This window comes from Colletotrichum chrysophilum (genome assembly GCF_026319265.1).
Source record: "Colletotrichum chrysophilum strain AFK26 chromosome Unknown scaffold_203, whole genome shotgun sequence".
In the NCBI taxonomy this organism is placed as follows: domain Eukaryota; kingdom Fungi; phylum Ascomycota; class Sordariomycetes; order Glomerellales; family Glomerellaceae; genus Colletotrichum; species Colletotrichum chrysophilum.
In genome coordinates, this window is record NW_026517490.1 from 19,924 (window position 1) to 35,507 (window position 15,584).

The window sequence follows — 15,584 nt, forward strand, 5'->3', positions numbered from 1 at the left end:
TTTGAAGGCGCGGTGGCCGCGATACGGAGCAGCTCGTCTGATAGCTGCGGGGGAGCTGTGAGATAAGACCCCAGCATCGGCGCCGAGGGCCTGCTCCAGGCTCTGTGGATCTCCGTCAGCACGCGTGCATACCAGCCATACCCGCGAAGCACTTACTGGCCACTTGATGTGGTGCTCGGAGAGGGAGCGGATCTTTGAGACATGTTCAAGATGGTGGGTTAGGGCTTTAAAGATCCCAATGGCTGACTGCTTCCAGGGCAAGCTTTTTCACTGGTTCTCACTAGAAAGCCGGAATGACGAAGTTGACGATGCTACTCAGCGCTTCTGAACATGTTCATCCTGAGGACCCAACTGCTGATATATGTGCGAACCAGATTATATGCCCCATCCTCGGCTCCTCGCGTTGTCTGCCGTCTTCTGTTGAGGTTTGCTCAATTGAGAAGTCAAAGGGCACGCGCGCGCCCTTGGAGGCCATCGTCATCCTCTCTCGCAGCCTCTTCGAAGCGTCAGGGCTGGCGACGCAACCTTTTGCGCGATGTCGCATAAATCTGCGGAAGGCGTTCTCCATGTCGCGGAGAGAGATGCTGATGGTGGGCGCTGCTGCCACCATTGGCTAGATCGTCATTCCGCCCTGTCAGGCAGATGACCTTAGCAAGAGCAGCCCCCCTGCGCAAGCGGCGCAGCCTGCAGGAAGAGAAGAGCGCAGCTGCGCCCTTGAGCATAATAGAAGCAGGGCGCGCCTTCTTTTCATCGCATCTTATTTCTGCCATTTCTCGCGCTGCGCAAGTGCGAGATTCTCAATCACCTAGGCTTTCTTCCATCATGGGCTTGCAAGACGTCGAAGCGCGGGCTACCAGGGCCATCGGTGTGGTTGATGATGACGCCAAAGGAGATCGAAAGCCATCACACGACGCTTTTGCACGTACAGACGAAGAGGCCTCCTTCGACCTGGCAGCCAAGTTCCTCCGGATGGACCGCGCAACCCGCCGTGCAATCGCTTTGCAATACCAGCCAGACGAGTCTTTCATGGATGCGTCCCCAGACGAGCTTTCGCCCATCACGATCGATGAAGGCAGGCGTACATGTTCGACCAAGCTTGAGGTTCATCCAACCCTACCATTCCGCGGCAAGGAGTCAGACTCCAGTCTAAGATCAAGGAAATACTGCCGGAGTATTCCCTCCATCGACAGCGTCGAAAGCCGTCCCGAATCGACCAAGGAGACTGCTCGCGAACGCATCTCGGGCGACTCTGGCTACGGCTCAGATTACCGTCGAAGGCGTATTCAGTCTGAGTACCTCCGTGGTGCCGATGGAAGCATCCAGAGACGAGAGGCAACGGCCGGGGTTGGCTCTACGGGGACCATGGTCAATCCACAGTCACAGCAAGGTCGACAACATCGTATCCCTACCCGTGTTGAGTACGATGATTCCGATATCGAGGAATCTTTTCCTGAGTCTCGCCATTCCACTGCCTCGTTCCGCAGAAATGCCTTGTCTGCCAAACCTGTCGGCGGGAAGAGTGCTGATGCTTACGGGCAAGCTACTCAGAGACGCCCAAAGCCATACGAACAATCACGTCAAGCAAAGGGCCTTCGAAGAGTCAGGGGCAGCACAGCCCTGAGGCCAGAGAACCCAACCAATTCACCAACCAATTCGTCGCCAACTCAAAGATCCAACAATCAGATTCCTGACCGCCCTTCTCTCGAAACACTGGACGATGCCAGTTCATCAGAACCGGGTGATCAGCCCAAGCTTGAGACAGACACCACATGCATCCAAAATACCCTCCTGTCGATGTCAAGGATGAAACCTCGACCAAGATCCGAAGTTACACCTCTATCTATCCCTTGGTCAGTAGCTTCATCGCGCCCACGCTCCGAAATCTTCCTTTGCATCGCAGAAAGCTCGGAATCGACTGGTGATAGCGACGGAAACTCCTCTATCGAGTCCAGCGTCTTCTCTATTCCGGAGTCGTCCATCGAGGAGTATCACATCCACCCTGACGACCCCTTTCAGCACCATCTGAATGACGCGATCACTGCCGTCACTCGGCATTACCGTGTGTGGCAAGTTCAGCAAAGGGGTAGCTCAGCCGGCGAGAAGGGCACCAAGCGAGCAAGTGTTTCGACCCCAGACTCTTCTCATCACGCAAGAAAACGTCCCCACACTGGCAAGCAAGATCAACCAAGTTTGGACGAGAATGATGATGCTGGACCAGGCTATAAACGTGCCAAGTTCCCAACTTCATCCTCTGCTTCAGGGAGACAGCTTGCCTGCCCTTTTTGGAAGAAGGATCCCGAGAATCATCGCCAATGCCACAAGAAGGTTCTCAGCAAAATCAAATATGTCAAGCAACACCTCTATCAATTCCATGAGGCGCCCATAACGTCAGCCTGCTGCGGTGCCGTATTCGAGACCGAAGACGCCCATGACCAGCATGTCCGCGCGCGGCAGTGCCAGATTATTCCGGGAGGTGTACAAAGGCAGGGGCTGACCCGCGCTCAAATTCAGGAGATTCACCGTCGTGCGGATCCAAGAAAAACCGAGGAGGAAAAGTGGTTTGCCATATGGGATATTTGCTTCCCTGGCCACCCTCATCCGACATCAGCATACATCGACAACGATCTCTCCGAAGACCTTCGCAGCTTCCGTGAGTATTTCACGAGCCAAGGGGCCAACATCATATCGGACTTTCTTCACGGCAGTCCATCCGACAGACGCATCGAAAACGAACATGTTGTGCTTTCTTCGGCGTTGGAAAGGATATATGACGACTGGGCTGCGGCAAGGGGGCTGCGAGCCATTCCGAGTCTGCCGACTCCGCCAAGGACGGAGCCTTCCAATCCTACAGACTCGGACGGTGGGAGTCATGTCTCTTTACCAGTAAGAGCGACGATGCATGAAGTCTTGCACCGTGAAAGTCTTGCAGATGAACGTCCACAAGGATATGGACAGACTGCATACATGGTTGATCCAGTTCTATCCGTTCCGGCGAGCAGCTTACAGCTTCAGGATCTTGGGTTTGATGGCCCGGGATTACTGCAGCAAGACCCCCTTTATAACGACCTTGCAGGTCTCGAGGGGGTTGACAACATGTACGCAGATGCTCGAGACTGGGACCCACGGTTACACGGGCATGGACCGCCATATACGAGGTAAGTGGTTTTAAGATTGGGCTGTAAGTGAGTACATAGAGCAGACCGACCAAATCTCAAAACACATTCTTGAATACCATCATCCCCAGCTTGTATTCTTTTCCTCCCCCGTCCCACACAACTAAGACCAAGGTTCCCCGTCAATTCCCTGTCCCAGCACCGAGCAACGCAGTCATGCCTGGCGAACTTAGCAAGGGACGTTGATGGCGCAAGTGCCGTCGCTAGGGCACTGCTTCGGGCACGACCATCTGCTGATGCTGTCGACGCAGTCCGTACCGTCGCAGTAGCCAGCCTGAGCGGTAATGTCAGTATCATTTTGAGCGAATAGTATAGTGGTCGGCTTACGATGGCAACGGCGGGGAGGAGCATAGCAGCAGCCGCGACAAAGAGGTTGGCGAAACGCATTGTGACGGTAAAGGTAAACTTTAGTCTTGGGCTTTTAGAGACAGTGAGGATGAAGTGAGTTGTGAGTGATTCAAGCAAGCTAGGTATCAACGACGACAAATCTCACCGTCTTTAAGTAATGAAGACACCGCCCACATCTGTAGACTGTGGAGGTCGAGTCCCGGAGAGATGCTCAAAGTCCGATTGTACTCCGCTAGAATCACATCCGAGTCAGGGGGAGAACTCAAAATATATTAAATCCCCTAGGCTGTGGTAGTTAGTAGTCGTACTCCATAGGGATCTTCTACACCACAACTCTATTATACGGAGACTTGTTGACTTATTGAGGCAGTACAGATACAGCTGTGCTAGTTGCATTTGGCCTGACATGCTTAATGGTTGATGGCCGTCAGCCAAGACACAAGACGCCGCGAGCCTGGTTGCCGCAGCAAATGTTGGGCTTCTTTCAAGTTCGTTCGAGGGCCTATTTTCCTTGCTTCAATTTCAACTTGATATCTACCCCTCTGGTCGTTATTTTCGAACGTCGTGAAGTGAGCCAGTATCCGGAGCGTCTTCCGTCGCCGGTTCCGCCACCGCTCCTCCCGAACCCGAAAGCGAAAGGCCGGGCCCTCCGGCACCCAGCCCCCGTGGGGCGGGCCCTGGCCCTCTTCGGACTTGGCCCGCACTGCCAGACCGCATGATTCCCTCCCCGTTTTCTCCGGGGGTTTGCTCGTCCGCGCGCCCTGGTAGATCTGGGGGACTTGTGTACAGACCTCTTCCTGTCCCCTATCTCAAGGGGTATATCATCCCCAATTCGAGATTGACTCGCGCAGCCATATAGGCAACGGTATGTCTTGCCGGTCCGTCTCATGATACTTGCTCGGACTCAGACGTCGGACTACTGACAACTCTAACTGCGCCTGTTGAAGGCGCCAGACCTTCTTGCAAAGTGTAAGTGGTCATGTTGCAATCGACTCGTCGATGTTGCAATCGGTAGCTAGCTACCCCTGTTAACTCAGTTCATCCCATCGCGATCTCATTAGGCGACGGGCTTCAACACACAAGTCATGAACAGCTGTACGAATGCTCCAAACTGTATAAGCGAGAACCGTGTGGTTTGGATATACAGAACCTCAGATGGCATGGGCTTTGGTCAAAGCTCGGTCAAGTTGCACCAGGGGAGATACCTGCGTGCGCAAATCTCCGCCGGCGCAAGCGACCCGGCGGTGAATCTCAATTACATGATACACAGGGACCGGGGAAAGGGTAGGGCTGACGATACAGACGGGTATTACTTCTCCGCATCAGGTATCTCGCTCCTCGGATTTAGGCTGAGCAACTCAGAGTTCCCCGCGTAGGTTCATACCATGATATCCCTTACTCGGGATGTCCTATGTTTGCTTCTCTAGCGTACGCATGAGGCACTGTAGAGACGCGGAGCCATCCATACTTTGTCCCTCGCTAAATTGATTGCTATGGGTGGTTCCGTCGGAGACTCCGCCTTGCGGGCCCGCGCCCGTCGGTGCCCCGGACTTCGGACAGCCCACTGCTGACCGAGGTTGTCCGTGGTAGTCCGAGCCGGCTTACATACCAAGGGGCAGAAAACCACCGAATTCGGCCGAAATTCGGGCCCATGTTGTCATCGTAATACAGTCGAGGCCCGCAAAGGAGAGCTATTAATCAAGATCTCAACGTTCTACCGTTCTATCCATCTAAACAATGGGGTATCATGTCCGTCCCAAAACGCCTAAAGTTCATCATCATCCGAGTCGTATATCCAAATGGGTGTTTTCGAAGGAACAACGCCGACGTCCCCCTTAACGGACTCGGTCTTGACCACTTCCTTCTTCACCGCCTCCTCCGCATGGTCACTCTCATAATCGGTCTCGGCATCCAAATCGGCGTCATATCGGTCTGTCTCGGCCTTCACCTCGACCTTCACCTCCTCCTCCGCCTTGACAGTCTCCTCAGCCAACAGCTTCCCCTCGCGGATGCGGTAAAACGCCTCCAAGCAGTTGCGCCTCTGCGTCTGCGTCCAGCTGCCCACGACAAGCGCGAACTCCGTCGCGCTGCCAAAGCCGAACTCCTTGGCCATCGAGCAGAACTGCCGCCGCATCACGTCCTCGGGCGGGTTGTACACGTACGAGAAGCCCTTGAGCTTCTGCGCGTGCGCGTCAAACACCTGACTGTCGGCAAAGAGAGCGCCGTCGCCCTCCGGGTCCACGTCGGAGCTCGCGGCCATCTCGGCCTTGCGCGAGAGCTGCTCCTCGACCTTGGAGGTGCCGATGACCTCCGAGTTCTCGTGGGTGTACTCGACGCCGGCGGCGGACAGGATGGCTTGCACGGCGTCGGACTTGGGCTGTTGGGATTTGACGGTGCCGAGGTAGTCTTTCTGGTTTTTGGCGGCGAGCACGGCGGCGAGCTGGGACATGCCGGCGTCTTCTGCGTCTGCGGGTTCCTGTTTGACGGCGCCGCCGAGGTCTTCCTCCTTGACGAGGTTCTCCATGTCGACGGTGGTCATTGCGATGTCGTTTCCGACTCTGGCTTCTGCGATGTTGGTCTTGTTGACGATGTCGCGGATGACGAGCTGGTTTTCGCGGTAGGTGAAAAGATTCTCGAGGCCAAAGATTTCGCCTTTGCGGTCGGTATCTTGCTGCACACCCTTGAAGTAGCGGCGCTCGGAGGAGGCCGTGTAGCCAATGTTTGCCTGCTGCTGTTTGTAGATTTGTCTGGCATAGACGATCTCCTCAATGGTGCCGGAGGAGACAAGACGGAAGACGTCAACATCACGGACTTGGCCAATACGGTAGGCTCTGTCTTGGGCCTGGAGGTCGTAGGATGGGTTCCAGTGCGGGTCGACGATGACAACCTTGTTTGCCGAGGTGATGTTAAGGCCAACGCCGCCAGCTTTGGTCGAGATGAGGAAGACAAACTGAGTCGGATCGGAGTTGAAATTGTCCACGGCCTTCTGTCGGTCTTCATAACTTATGCCGCCATCGAGGTAAGTGACGCTGTAGCTGGTGTTGTGGAAGAGATGTTGGAGGATTCTCAGCAGCCGTACGCTGTGAGAGAACACGAGGACTTTGTCGCCGGCCTCATGCCAGAACCTGAGAAGTTTCTTGAGGACCTTCCACTTGCCACAGAACTCAGGGTTCGCTAGGTACATGATCGCGTCTCGGTTTTCGTAAAGAGATTTCCAAGTGTCTGGGCAGCAGTGTCGTAGAGTGCGCATCTCACGCTTGTGCTTATCGTCGGTCTCTGTGCCTTGAGGTACCAGCAGAGTGAGATGGTTCACCAGCTTCTGAGAAGTGACGACACACGGAAAGATGATAGACTGCCACGGCGTCCCATCCTCGGTCGTCTTTTTGCAACACCAACCCTGGCCCTTGCCTGATCCGCACGCGCACGGGTTTGAAAGCGTACGAAGAAGCTCAACATCAGGCCTACTGAGGAAGTTCTTGTACGCTTCCTGCTGGGATTCAGTGAGCGGGCAAAAGACAACTCGGTCCGTCTTCTTGGGAAGTTGGTGGGCGATGAGTGTCTTCATCCTTCGGAGGAAGAAGCCCGGCAACAGATTATTGACCAGCTTGCGCGCGGTAAGGCGGGCATTCTTCAACTGGATGAGTGTCGCGTCGTGCGACTGGCCTGTCTTCAAAGGTTTAGTGATGGTGTTGTTCCACTCTGATAGGGTACCAAAGTGACCGGGATTCGTCCAGTTCAGAAGTGTCCATAATTCCTCGTACTTGTTTTGAATTGCTGTACCCGTCAAGCCAATACGGCAAAGGGCGTTGACATCGTTCATGGCCTTGGTGATCTCCGAGCTCCTTTCTTTGATTTGATGGCACTCGTCAGCTACCACGGCATCCCACTTGACCGTGTTGACATAGCTCTGGTGGTTCTTGTAGGTTGTGTACGTGGTGATCATGATCTCGATCCGACCAGACCGGGCCGAAGCCAAGGTATCCTCCTTTCCGGGGCCATGAAAGACACCAACCTTCCACCAGCCCCAACGGTTCAGCTCGATCTTCCAGTTCTCGATGATGGAGCCCGGGCAGATGATCAGCACTCTGGGATACCACCGCCCCGCTTCATCGCGCATCTTGCGCAGTCGTTTCCAATCACGCTCGTCGGCCGTCTTCCCGAACGCCGCCGTTAGGAAACTGGCAACCTGCACCGTCTTGCCAAGGCCCATGTCATCTCCTAGGATGCCACCTCTTTGGTACACAAACAGGCGGTGCAGGAACTTGACGCCGACGATCTGGTAGTCGCGGAGGTACTGCGCGATGGACGCTGGGATGACGCCCGCCGAGTACTCCAGCTCGATGTCTTTGTATGGTCGGCATGGCTTGATCTTGGAGCTCTCGTCAAACTTCGGTCGCCGCTCCGGGGGTAGTCCTCGTTCGTCCTCGGAGAACTTGAAGTCGTGGTATTCTGGCGGCAGAAGAAGTCCGGCGTCTCGTAACTTCTCGCGCTTGTCGTCGAACTTCTTCCTCCGTTCTTTGATGTACACGGGTACCTGTGCGATGTCGAGTTCGTCTTCGTCGGTATCGTCCGGCTGTTTGCTACTCGCGGCGGCCTTCTTCCCTCCCTTCGCTTTGGGTTTCGCCTTGCCCTTCCCCTTCCGGCCTGATGTGAGCTGCGCCTTGCGCTTCTTCAGTTTGGGCAGCTCCTCGTCGGAGTCGTCATCCCAGACTTCCTTCACCTCGAAGTCCACGAGGTCACTTTTGCGCTTGCCAAGGGCTTTCTCGGTCGGTCGCCTCGGCTCGCTGATGTCGCTTGCGGTTTCTTCATCGGATATGACTATCGCGGTTTCCTTCTGGGCGACCATCGTGGAGGAAGTCGCATGGTTCGCCGCTTGGTCTGGGTAGATGACGCAGGGAAGTGGATGATGGCGGGGTGGGAAGACGCGACGACGCGACTTTAGCGCAGCGGGAGCACTAAATTGTGCTGAAGAACCATGGCGGGCTGCCGAGGCGGGTGCCTAATGCGGGGCAATTCTGAACCTGCCTGGGCTTACCCTACATAGGTAACGTCTGAACACCCCGACTTGATTGTTGTAACTCAGACAATTCACCTCTCTGAGCCGGCACAAACGGGATTGAAATGACGGTATTTCCGATGCTGCCGTGGAATGATTCGAAGGCAATGGGGCTTTCAAACAGGAGAAAGAGGCATGGGCGACGAAAGACGGTACAGCGACAAGAGGCAGCCGTCTCTTTTTCTTTATTTTGATACCCATGATGAAATCTTTTCTGCGCCATCTCAACCCAAGCTACCTCACATCCCGAGTAACTCCAGACCTTTTTTCTAACCCTCCTAGCTTATCGACCAGGGCATTCAGCTAGGTGCCTGAACGCCTTGGTCCATCGTGTTGACGGCGAGCGTGTAGAGGGGCATCATGGTGCCCCATTCCGCTCCGAACGACTTGAGAATCGCCTGCATGTCAGATCCGCTGGGCTGCTTGCCGGCACCGACCCTCTGTCGAACCTTCTCCTGGATCTCCTTGATTTGCTGGATCTTCGTCTTCTCGTCTTCCGTCGCCGGACGGGGAGATCTCGCAGGCGCGCCTTCATCTAACCACTTGTTCATCGCATAGCTCGGCGAGCCGCGAGGCGGGTTCAGGAGGATTTCCATTCTGCTGTCCTGGTGCTCCTTGCCCATTCCCGCCCGCCAGTGTGGTCCGTAGAACAGCTCCATGTTCTCAGGCGTGTCCTTTCCTGCGAGGATGAGGCGGCGCACTGGTTTGCTGCATGGCGTTAGCTACTGGTTTTCCTCATGACTTTCCTGTTGCGTGTATGACGGGAGCTTACGCTATGCCCTCGGGTGGAGCTCCGGAGCCTGGAACTGCAAGACCAAGATCCCTCATCAGAGCCTGCGCTTCAGGCTTGGCGCGCGCAGTCTTGTTGTAATATTTGTATGCCTCCTCGCCGGCGTCATCATCACTCATGTTCATGGATGGGCTCGCGAATGACCCTCCCATGGCCTCCATAGGCGAGCTGATCGTGCCGTTTCTTGGGGCCTTGCTCGGGCGGTTGGCAAGACAGGTAGGCTTGTGCTGTTTCCAGTGCGTCTTCTGGCAGTCCTGCGAATGGTACCACGCCTGGCTGCACGCCGAGCACTTCTTCAGCGGCTGCGAGAAGCTGGCGCTGTCCGCTCCGCAGCCGTGGCACTTTGAGCGGTCGCCCGGGCTGATCGCAGACTGCGCAGGCATGTTTCCGCCCAGGAACTGCATCATTCTATCCACGACACGAAGCCACGAGTCTTTCAGAATCTCCTGTTCTTCGGCGGTGCTGGCCCCAAGCTTGCAAAGCTCCTCCTTAACTCCGTGCTTCTTGAGGCCGGCCTCGATGGCAGCGGACAGTTGGGGCTCATCGATGGACCAGGTCCAGGGGGCGAAGGGCATGGGGTCGTCTGGTTGTCTGCCGCCGGGAGATTCGCTGCCCTTGATGAACGTACTGAGAAGGAGTGGGATGACGGCTTCCGCCTTTTCGGCGGCGGTAGACAGAGACTTTATTTGGCCCGGTCCAGATTGCAGAACAAATCTGCTTTGTGGGTGAACGGCAAAGACGACGTCGCCAGGTGGTTGAAGCGGCACGTGGTTCACGGTGAAGACCCAGTGGTTGGGAAGGCCGGTGGGAGTGGTGCGCGGCCGATGAAGGGCGTTGAACGAACGCACGAGATCCTCCATGGTGACGGTGACTGTTGTGTTACTCTCACTCGGGAGTCAACTCGTGAGCAAGCAGGTGAGAGTGAGAGTGAAGTTGAAGAGCTTCTCATTGAAGCTAGCCATGAGCTTGGGTCGGCGGGGTTATCGCTCGTGGGGTCGCGGGGTCCAATCCAGGTCGAATTGGCCAATCACGAGCTTCGTTGAGACAGTGCCCCTCTGAAGCTTTCTTTTTCCTCGTGGAAATGACTAACCTCAAACTCAACATCATCACAGTACAGCAGCAAGAAGAGGTGTACCGCAGGCTCGGGTGCCGACAGGATGAACAAACGCCGTGGACGAATCCATGCAGTGTATTTGGCGCTCTGATCAGCAACAAGCCAATCGCTCAGCTTGTTCCTCCTTGGTTGAGTCATGTACACCACCCTTCTCGCTTTAGTTTGGATGAAATTCGAAAGCGAATAGACTCATCCCAACAACGTCCCATACGTGCTTTCGGTTTGCGTGCTTGCCGACTGCACGGAGCGCCGGACGAATGACGGTCTTGTGAAGAGTCCGTTGACTGTCCAGACATGTGGCAGTAAGAGGTATGCCTATCACTATCATGGTTCACGCCTCGCCCATTGGAATGGCGAAGCAGGCTGGTTATTAGGAGCTAAGCACGAGTAATATACCATCGACTCTTTCCAATTTCTTCCATTCTTCTTCTTAAGGCCGTTTATGCGTAGGATATCATAAATTACATTACCATATATCAAAGACGTGAGGGTATGCTGTCCTGTTGTTCCGCTGCCAAAATGCTCATAGTCCCCCTCCCTTATTTTGGTGTATCAATCAGTATATCATGCCGGTTCGATGCCCGTGATGCTTTTCGCGCTCGTCCCGCCGCTCGTCGTCTCCAATTCGTAGGTCTCGTTGCTGCTTTTCCTAGCCGAGCCCGCCCTCTGCGCATATTTTTGATACCCGGCATCTTCCAACGCCTTGGCCGAATCGGGCTCCCGGAAGACTGCCCCTTCCTCCTCGTCAATGTACCGCAGTACCATAGTGCCCAGCCAGTTGCCGAACCTCGCGTTGTTGATTGGCGATCTCGGGTTTCGCAGTCGGTCGTAGTAGTCGCGAATGTACGGCCCCCGCCGCCAGAAGGGCCTCGTGAAGATGGGGCTCAGCACGGGAAGCGTCACGGTCACGAGGCCGACGCCGAGCTCTCGGAAGCCCCATCGGTTGATGTTGATCACGGACGGCGCTCCTGTGAGTGTGGACACCGCTCGTATGATTGCTGTCGATATGACGAAGACGCCTGATGATAGGAGGATGGCGACTCCGATCTTGCGGCGCAGTGTTACGCGGAGGTGCCACAGAATCGGTATTGGGATCGAAAGGAGGGCGGCGTCGGTCAGAATGTTCAGCCACAGGAGCATCCAGAAATTCTGCGGTCGAAATGTGCACTCGGGGCCTGGTAGTGGTCGGATTCGCCAGTTGTCGGAGTATCTAGCACCTGATGTCAGAATCACTTCCATTTGATGTTGTCTGCCGGACGTACGGTTGACAACTTAGCGTTACGGTCAGGCACAAAGCAATGTATGACAGCCCGCACAACCAAAACAGCGTGATGAGTGTCTTTCGTCGAAGGATTCCCAAAGTCAGGCGCTTATAGAAGAACAGTACGGTAAACTTCAGCACCCCTATTCGATGTTATTAAAGCGCATCACGCGTCTTTACTATACGCCAAACTTACAGATACAGCCTGGGTATGAGTACCAGGATATGAACTCCAACTTCGATCCAAGCTCAAGAATGCGAACGTCGTCTTCCGAAAGCGACTTGACTGCGTCCGCGGTAACGTCGATGTTGCCGCCCGTGTGATACGTAACCTGGACGATATATACGTTCAACGAGTACAAGGCGAGGTACTAGGGGCTGTTAGACATGAATCTTTTCAGTGCGAGAGCAATTGGATAACACACAGGCAGAGCAAGCCAGTCATCGCCCCGAAACCCGCAAAAACCGACAGTTCGAAATCGCACCGCGTATCGCAACAGTATCACGAACACTCCAATAGCATACCACGTCTGAACCAATTGTCAATGTCAATCACCCAAGTCGAAGCGGCAAGCAGGGACGCGCGAACTCACCCAGACCTCAGGCAGATAAGTGTCGTCCTGTTCCAAGTGCACATTCGAACTTGGTCCCCGCATGATTCCTTCTCGACGGGGTCGGGCATCCGCGCATCGTCGATGGCACAGGTATCATCAGCGAAGTAAGCTGAAGTCGGCGAGATGTCATTCGGTGGGGGGTGGGGGCAGGTTGAGGATCCATTCCCATGGGACGAGCAAATTCGTGCCGACGGGAGAAGCTTGTATTTTCACAAAAGATACTGGACGGCGACGGGACAAGAAACACCCGGTTGGAGCTTCTTTGAATCGCGTCCTCAGGTCTTTGATTTCTGCTGCTGCTCTTTTGCAGTCGAGAGGGGAGACAACGGGCGGCGCGGGGGGGAGCACCCAGCAGCGAACAAAGAGACGCACCTCGGCGAGCATCATCCCGGTCAAAGGAGCAAGCGACACGTCTAACACGCCGCCCGGACTGAAACTTTATTTAGTCCCAAAGTAACCCAATTGCTACTGATCAAACAGACTTTCCTTTTGCAATTGGAGCTAGGGCCGCCCTCGGACCTCCTTGTCACTCGCGAATCGGGGGCTCGAAATCGACCAGAGGTACGGGTGGTGGGGGATCATCGCGACAGGAATCCCAGACTAGCTACTGCACCCGCGCACGTACATAGCTGCGCTGTCTTAATCGGCAGGGCTTTCTGTGCTTTGAGCCCGTCGTCTGGAACTGCAAAACCACCGATCTTTAGGGGACGGCCTTTGTCAATTGGTCCCGTGTCGATCGTGGAGGGAGCTGCGCTTTGCGTACGCATGTTGTCAGACTTCACGGGAGCATCGGGACGCCACGTGGGAGATCAGAGAAACTGGAATTTCCATGAGAGAACACCGTTCCTTCCTCGCAGCACACACACCCTGAAATTACACACGCCTTGAGAACCAGTCACCATTATCAATCACAACTTTGACAGCGCCGGCGACGCATCTGGCCCTCCCGACCGTCCGTACACAATGGCATGGTTCCTCGCGAGCCTCTCCTTGCTGCCCTGCGGCTCGTCCGAAGCCTTAGCCGCTCTGCCGACAGAGGTCTCACCTCTGGTGCGGATCCTGTAGCGCGAGAGTATATCGAACGCCGGCTCGCTGCCATCCCTGCTCGCGTCCGCGTGTAGCAGCACCCTCGTGAGAGCCTCAGCTACCGTCCACAGGATCGACCGCGCATCTCCGACGAGGTCCTCTTGCGAGCCCCGTGTTATCTCCGTCTTGACTGATTGCCATGAGTCGGACGGCGTCCATGCGGAGGAACTCGCCTCGGCAACCTGAGACCAGTTGTTCGAGTTGCCGAGGAGGGCGTCCAGGGCATCGATGGATTCCTGGCCACCCTTTGGATGTTTCAGCGCCCGCAGGAAATCTGTTGCCAGAACATCGGTCGTTCCTTCCCAGATTGAGAGGACGCAGCAGTCGCGATAGATGCGTGAGATATTGAGGTACTCTGTTTCCTCGTTCACTAAGTAGCCGACACCACCTAGAGCTTCCATGCAGCTGTACAGCAGCGGGATCGACTTCTTGCAGACGTACGCCTTACAGAGCGGCGTGAGAACTCGCAGCAGGGGTGCGATGTGCTTTTGGTCTGGGGTTATAGAGGCAAGCGGCGGGGGCAGCCCTGACTTCTTCGTCTGAGGGTGCTCGTCTAAGCCCAAGAGATAGGATGTGAAAAATGTAAGCAACATGAGACCGTGATACTCTGCGGTCATATCTGCCAGTGTCTGCATGTGCAAGGGGCTTTCGGCGAGCAGCATCCTCTTGCCTCGTCCCGCGCCAACTTGCCTAACTTTGGCATACGCTCTCGCGATGGCTAACCCGCGGCCAACGTAACTCACAGCACCAACGGCAGAGTGTATCCGCGTGAGCGTGAGAATCGTGCTGATCTCGTTGATGCCGCGGCCCTCCTTTCCAAGTAACCAGCCTCTCATACCCTCCAGCTCTAGTTCAGCGGTGGGCAGAGACTGGGTACCGAATTTGTTCTTGAGTCGTTGGATCCGAACCCCGTTCAACTCCATTCCGCCAGTTCCTTTGGACTTCCCAATCATGGTCTTTGCTGACGGATCATGCCGCCTCATTGGCGCGTAAAATGCGCTGATGCCGTTTTGGGTTCTTGCCAGAAGGACGCTCATCGCCGAGTCCGTAGCACTCGAGAACCACTTGAAGCCGGATATAGACCACGGGCCGAGAGGGACGTTTTCCTCGGCGTTCGCCAGGCCTGGTTGCGTTAACGGTTCGTACGTCGCGACTGTCTCCGTAAGCGACACATCGCTACCGCCGATTCGTTCCGTCATCCACTGTCCACTGGTCCATGCCTTTGCGGGGTCTCTGGACAGGAGGTGCTGCAAGGCGTTGTCGAGAACTTTGCGTTGAGTGGGATCCAGATCGCCGTTAGCCAGGTGCAGCTGCAGCAGTCTCGCCGCGCCGTCTTGCATGGCCGACGGACAGGTCACATTCGACGCGGAGGGGCTCCATAGGTGTATTCTCAGAAACTGGATCACGCGAGCAGACGACCCGAGAGAAGTGTCGTATCCGGTGGCGACGATGCCCTTTGCGATGCCAAAGTTCTGCAGGCCGCGCCATCCCTCGCCGACAACGAGTTCGGTTTTTGGCCTCCCAAAAGAATCGCGGCCGTTGCCCTTCAGGTACGGCTTGTTGTGTTCAGATTCCGTGACCCATTCGAAAACCTGGTCGGACAGGACGTCTTCGCCGAGTTGGGCGATCTCGACCTCAACACGGCTGACGACATCTTTTGGAACGAAAACTATATACAATCAGCAGTAGAACAAATCATCGGGACGCCATTTCTTACGTCTCAATGCTCTCTGAAAGCTGGCATCATCAAAAAATTGGTTTGGCAGGACCGGAAGTTCTTGGAAGAAGCCCGTGTTAGAGCTAGAAGGCTTCATGTCGGATGGTCTCGGATTCTTCGAAATACTGCACGTGACACTTCAATCCAATGTCTCAAACTGAAATTCAAGCTCTAAAGCCCTCGAAAACTATCTTATATCTGTCGGATTCATGCTGGAAGGATGAATCCAGACTCCCGGGACGATGTGAGACACGCGGGGTCGGCAATTTGTGGGGCTCCACCGAGAAGTCTGGGGTAAAAGCCGAAGAATAGACCCACAAGGTGCCGGTAACCTTCCAGACCGAGGTCAAATATTCCGCAGTGTCTCCACAAATGCGGACTTGTTCCGCGCAGCACATTTCATCGCATCCTTCCCTAACCTTGAA

At 55.3% G+C, this 15,584-nt stretch overlaps 5 protein-coding genes across 5 annotated transcripts; 1 reads left to right on the forward strand and 4 right to left on the reverse strand.

The window, feature by feature from the left end:
• Positions 1 to 822: 822 nt before the first annotated feature.
• On the forward strand, positions 823 to 3,483 carry COL26b_013067 (uncharacterized protein; the record flags this gene model as incomplete). The annotated part of the gene is made up of 2 exons (XM_053185694.1): positions 823 to 2,650; positions 3,347 to 3,483. 2 exons carry the CDS (start codon positions 823 to 825, stop codon positions 3,481 to 3,483), a joined length of 1,965 nt encoding a protein of 654 aa, XP_053030360.1.
• Positions 3,484 to 5,286: 1,803 nt separating this feature from the next.
• On the reverse strand, positions 5,287 to 8,367 carry COL26b_013068 (uncharacterized protein; the record flags this gene model as incomplete). The annotated part of the gene is made up of 1 exon (XM_053185695.1): positions 5,287 to 8,367. The coding sequence occupies one exon, from the start codon at positions 8,365 to 8,367 to the stop codon at positions 5,287 to 5,289; it is 3,081 nt and encodes a 1,026-aa protein (XP_053030361.1).
• Positions 8,368 to 8,876: 509 nt separating this feature from the next.
• COL26b_013069 (uncharacterized protein) lies at positions 8,877 to 10,227 on the reverse strand (the record flags this gene model as incomplete). Its single annotated transcript, XM_053185696.1, has 2 exons — positions 8,877 to 9,285; positions 9,350 to 10,227. The coding sequence occupies 2 exons, from the start codon at positions 10,225 to 10,227 to the stop codon at positions 8,877 to 8,879; spliced, it is 1,287 nt and encodes a 428-aa protein (XP_053030362.1).
• Positions 10,228 to 11,045: 818 nt separating this feature from the next.
• COL26b_013070 (uncharacterized protein) lies at positions 11,046 to 12,398 on the reverse strand (the record flags this gene model as incomplete). The annotated part of the gene is made up of 4 exons (XM_053185697.1): positions 11,046 to 11,691; positions 11,744 to 11,885; positions 11,939 to 12,113; positions 12,336 to 12,398. 4 exons carry the CDS (start codon positions 12,396 to 12,398, stop codon positions 11,046 to 11,048), a joined length of 1,026 nt encoding a protein of 341 aa, XP_053030363.1.
• An 866-nt stretch (positions 12,399 to 13,264) lies between these two features.
• Positions 13,265 to 15,256, reverse strand: COL26b_013071 (uncharacterized protein; the record flags this gene model as incomplete). The annotated part of the gene is made up of 2 exons (XM_053185698.1): positions 13,265 to 15,111; positions 15,160 to 15,256. 2 exons carry the CDS (start codon positions 15,254 to 15,256, stop codon positions 13,265 to 13,267), a joined length of 1,944 nt encoding a protein of 647 aa, XP_053030364.1.
• Positions 15,257 to 15,584: the final 328 nt, after the last annotated feature.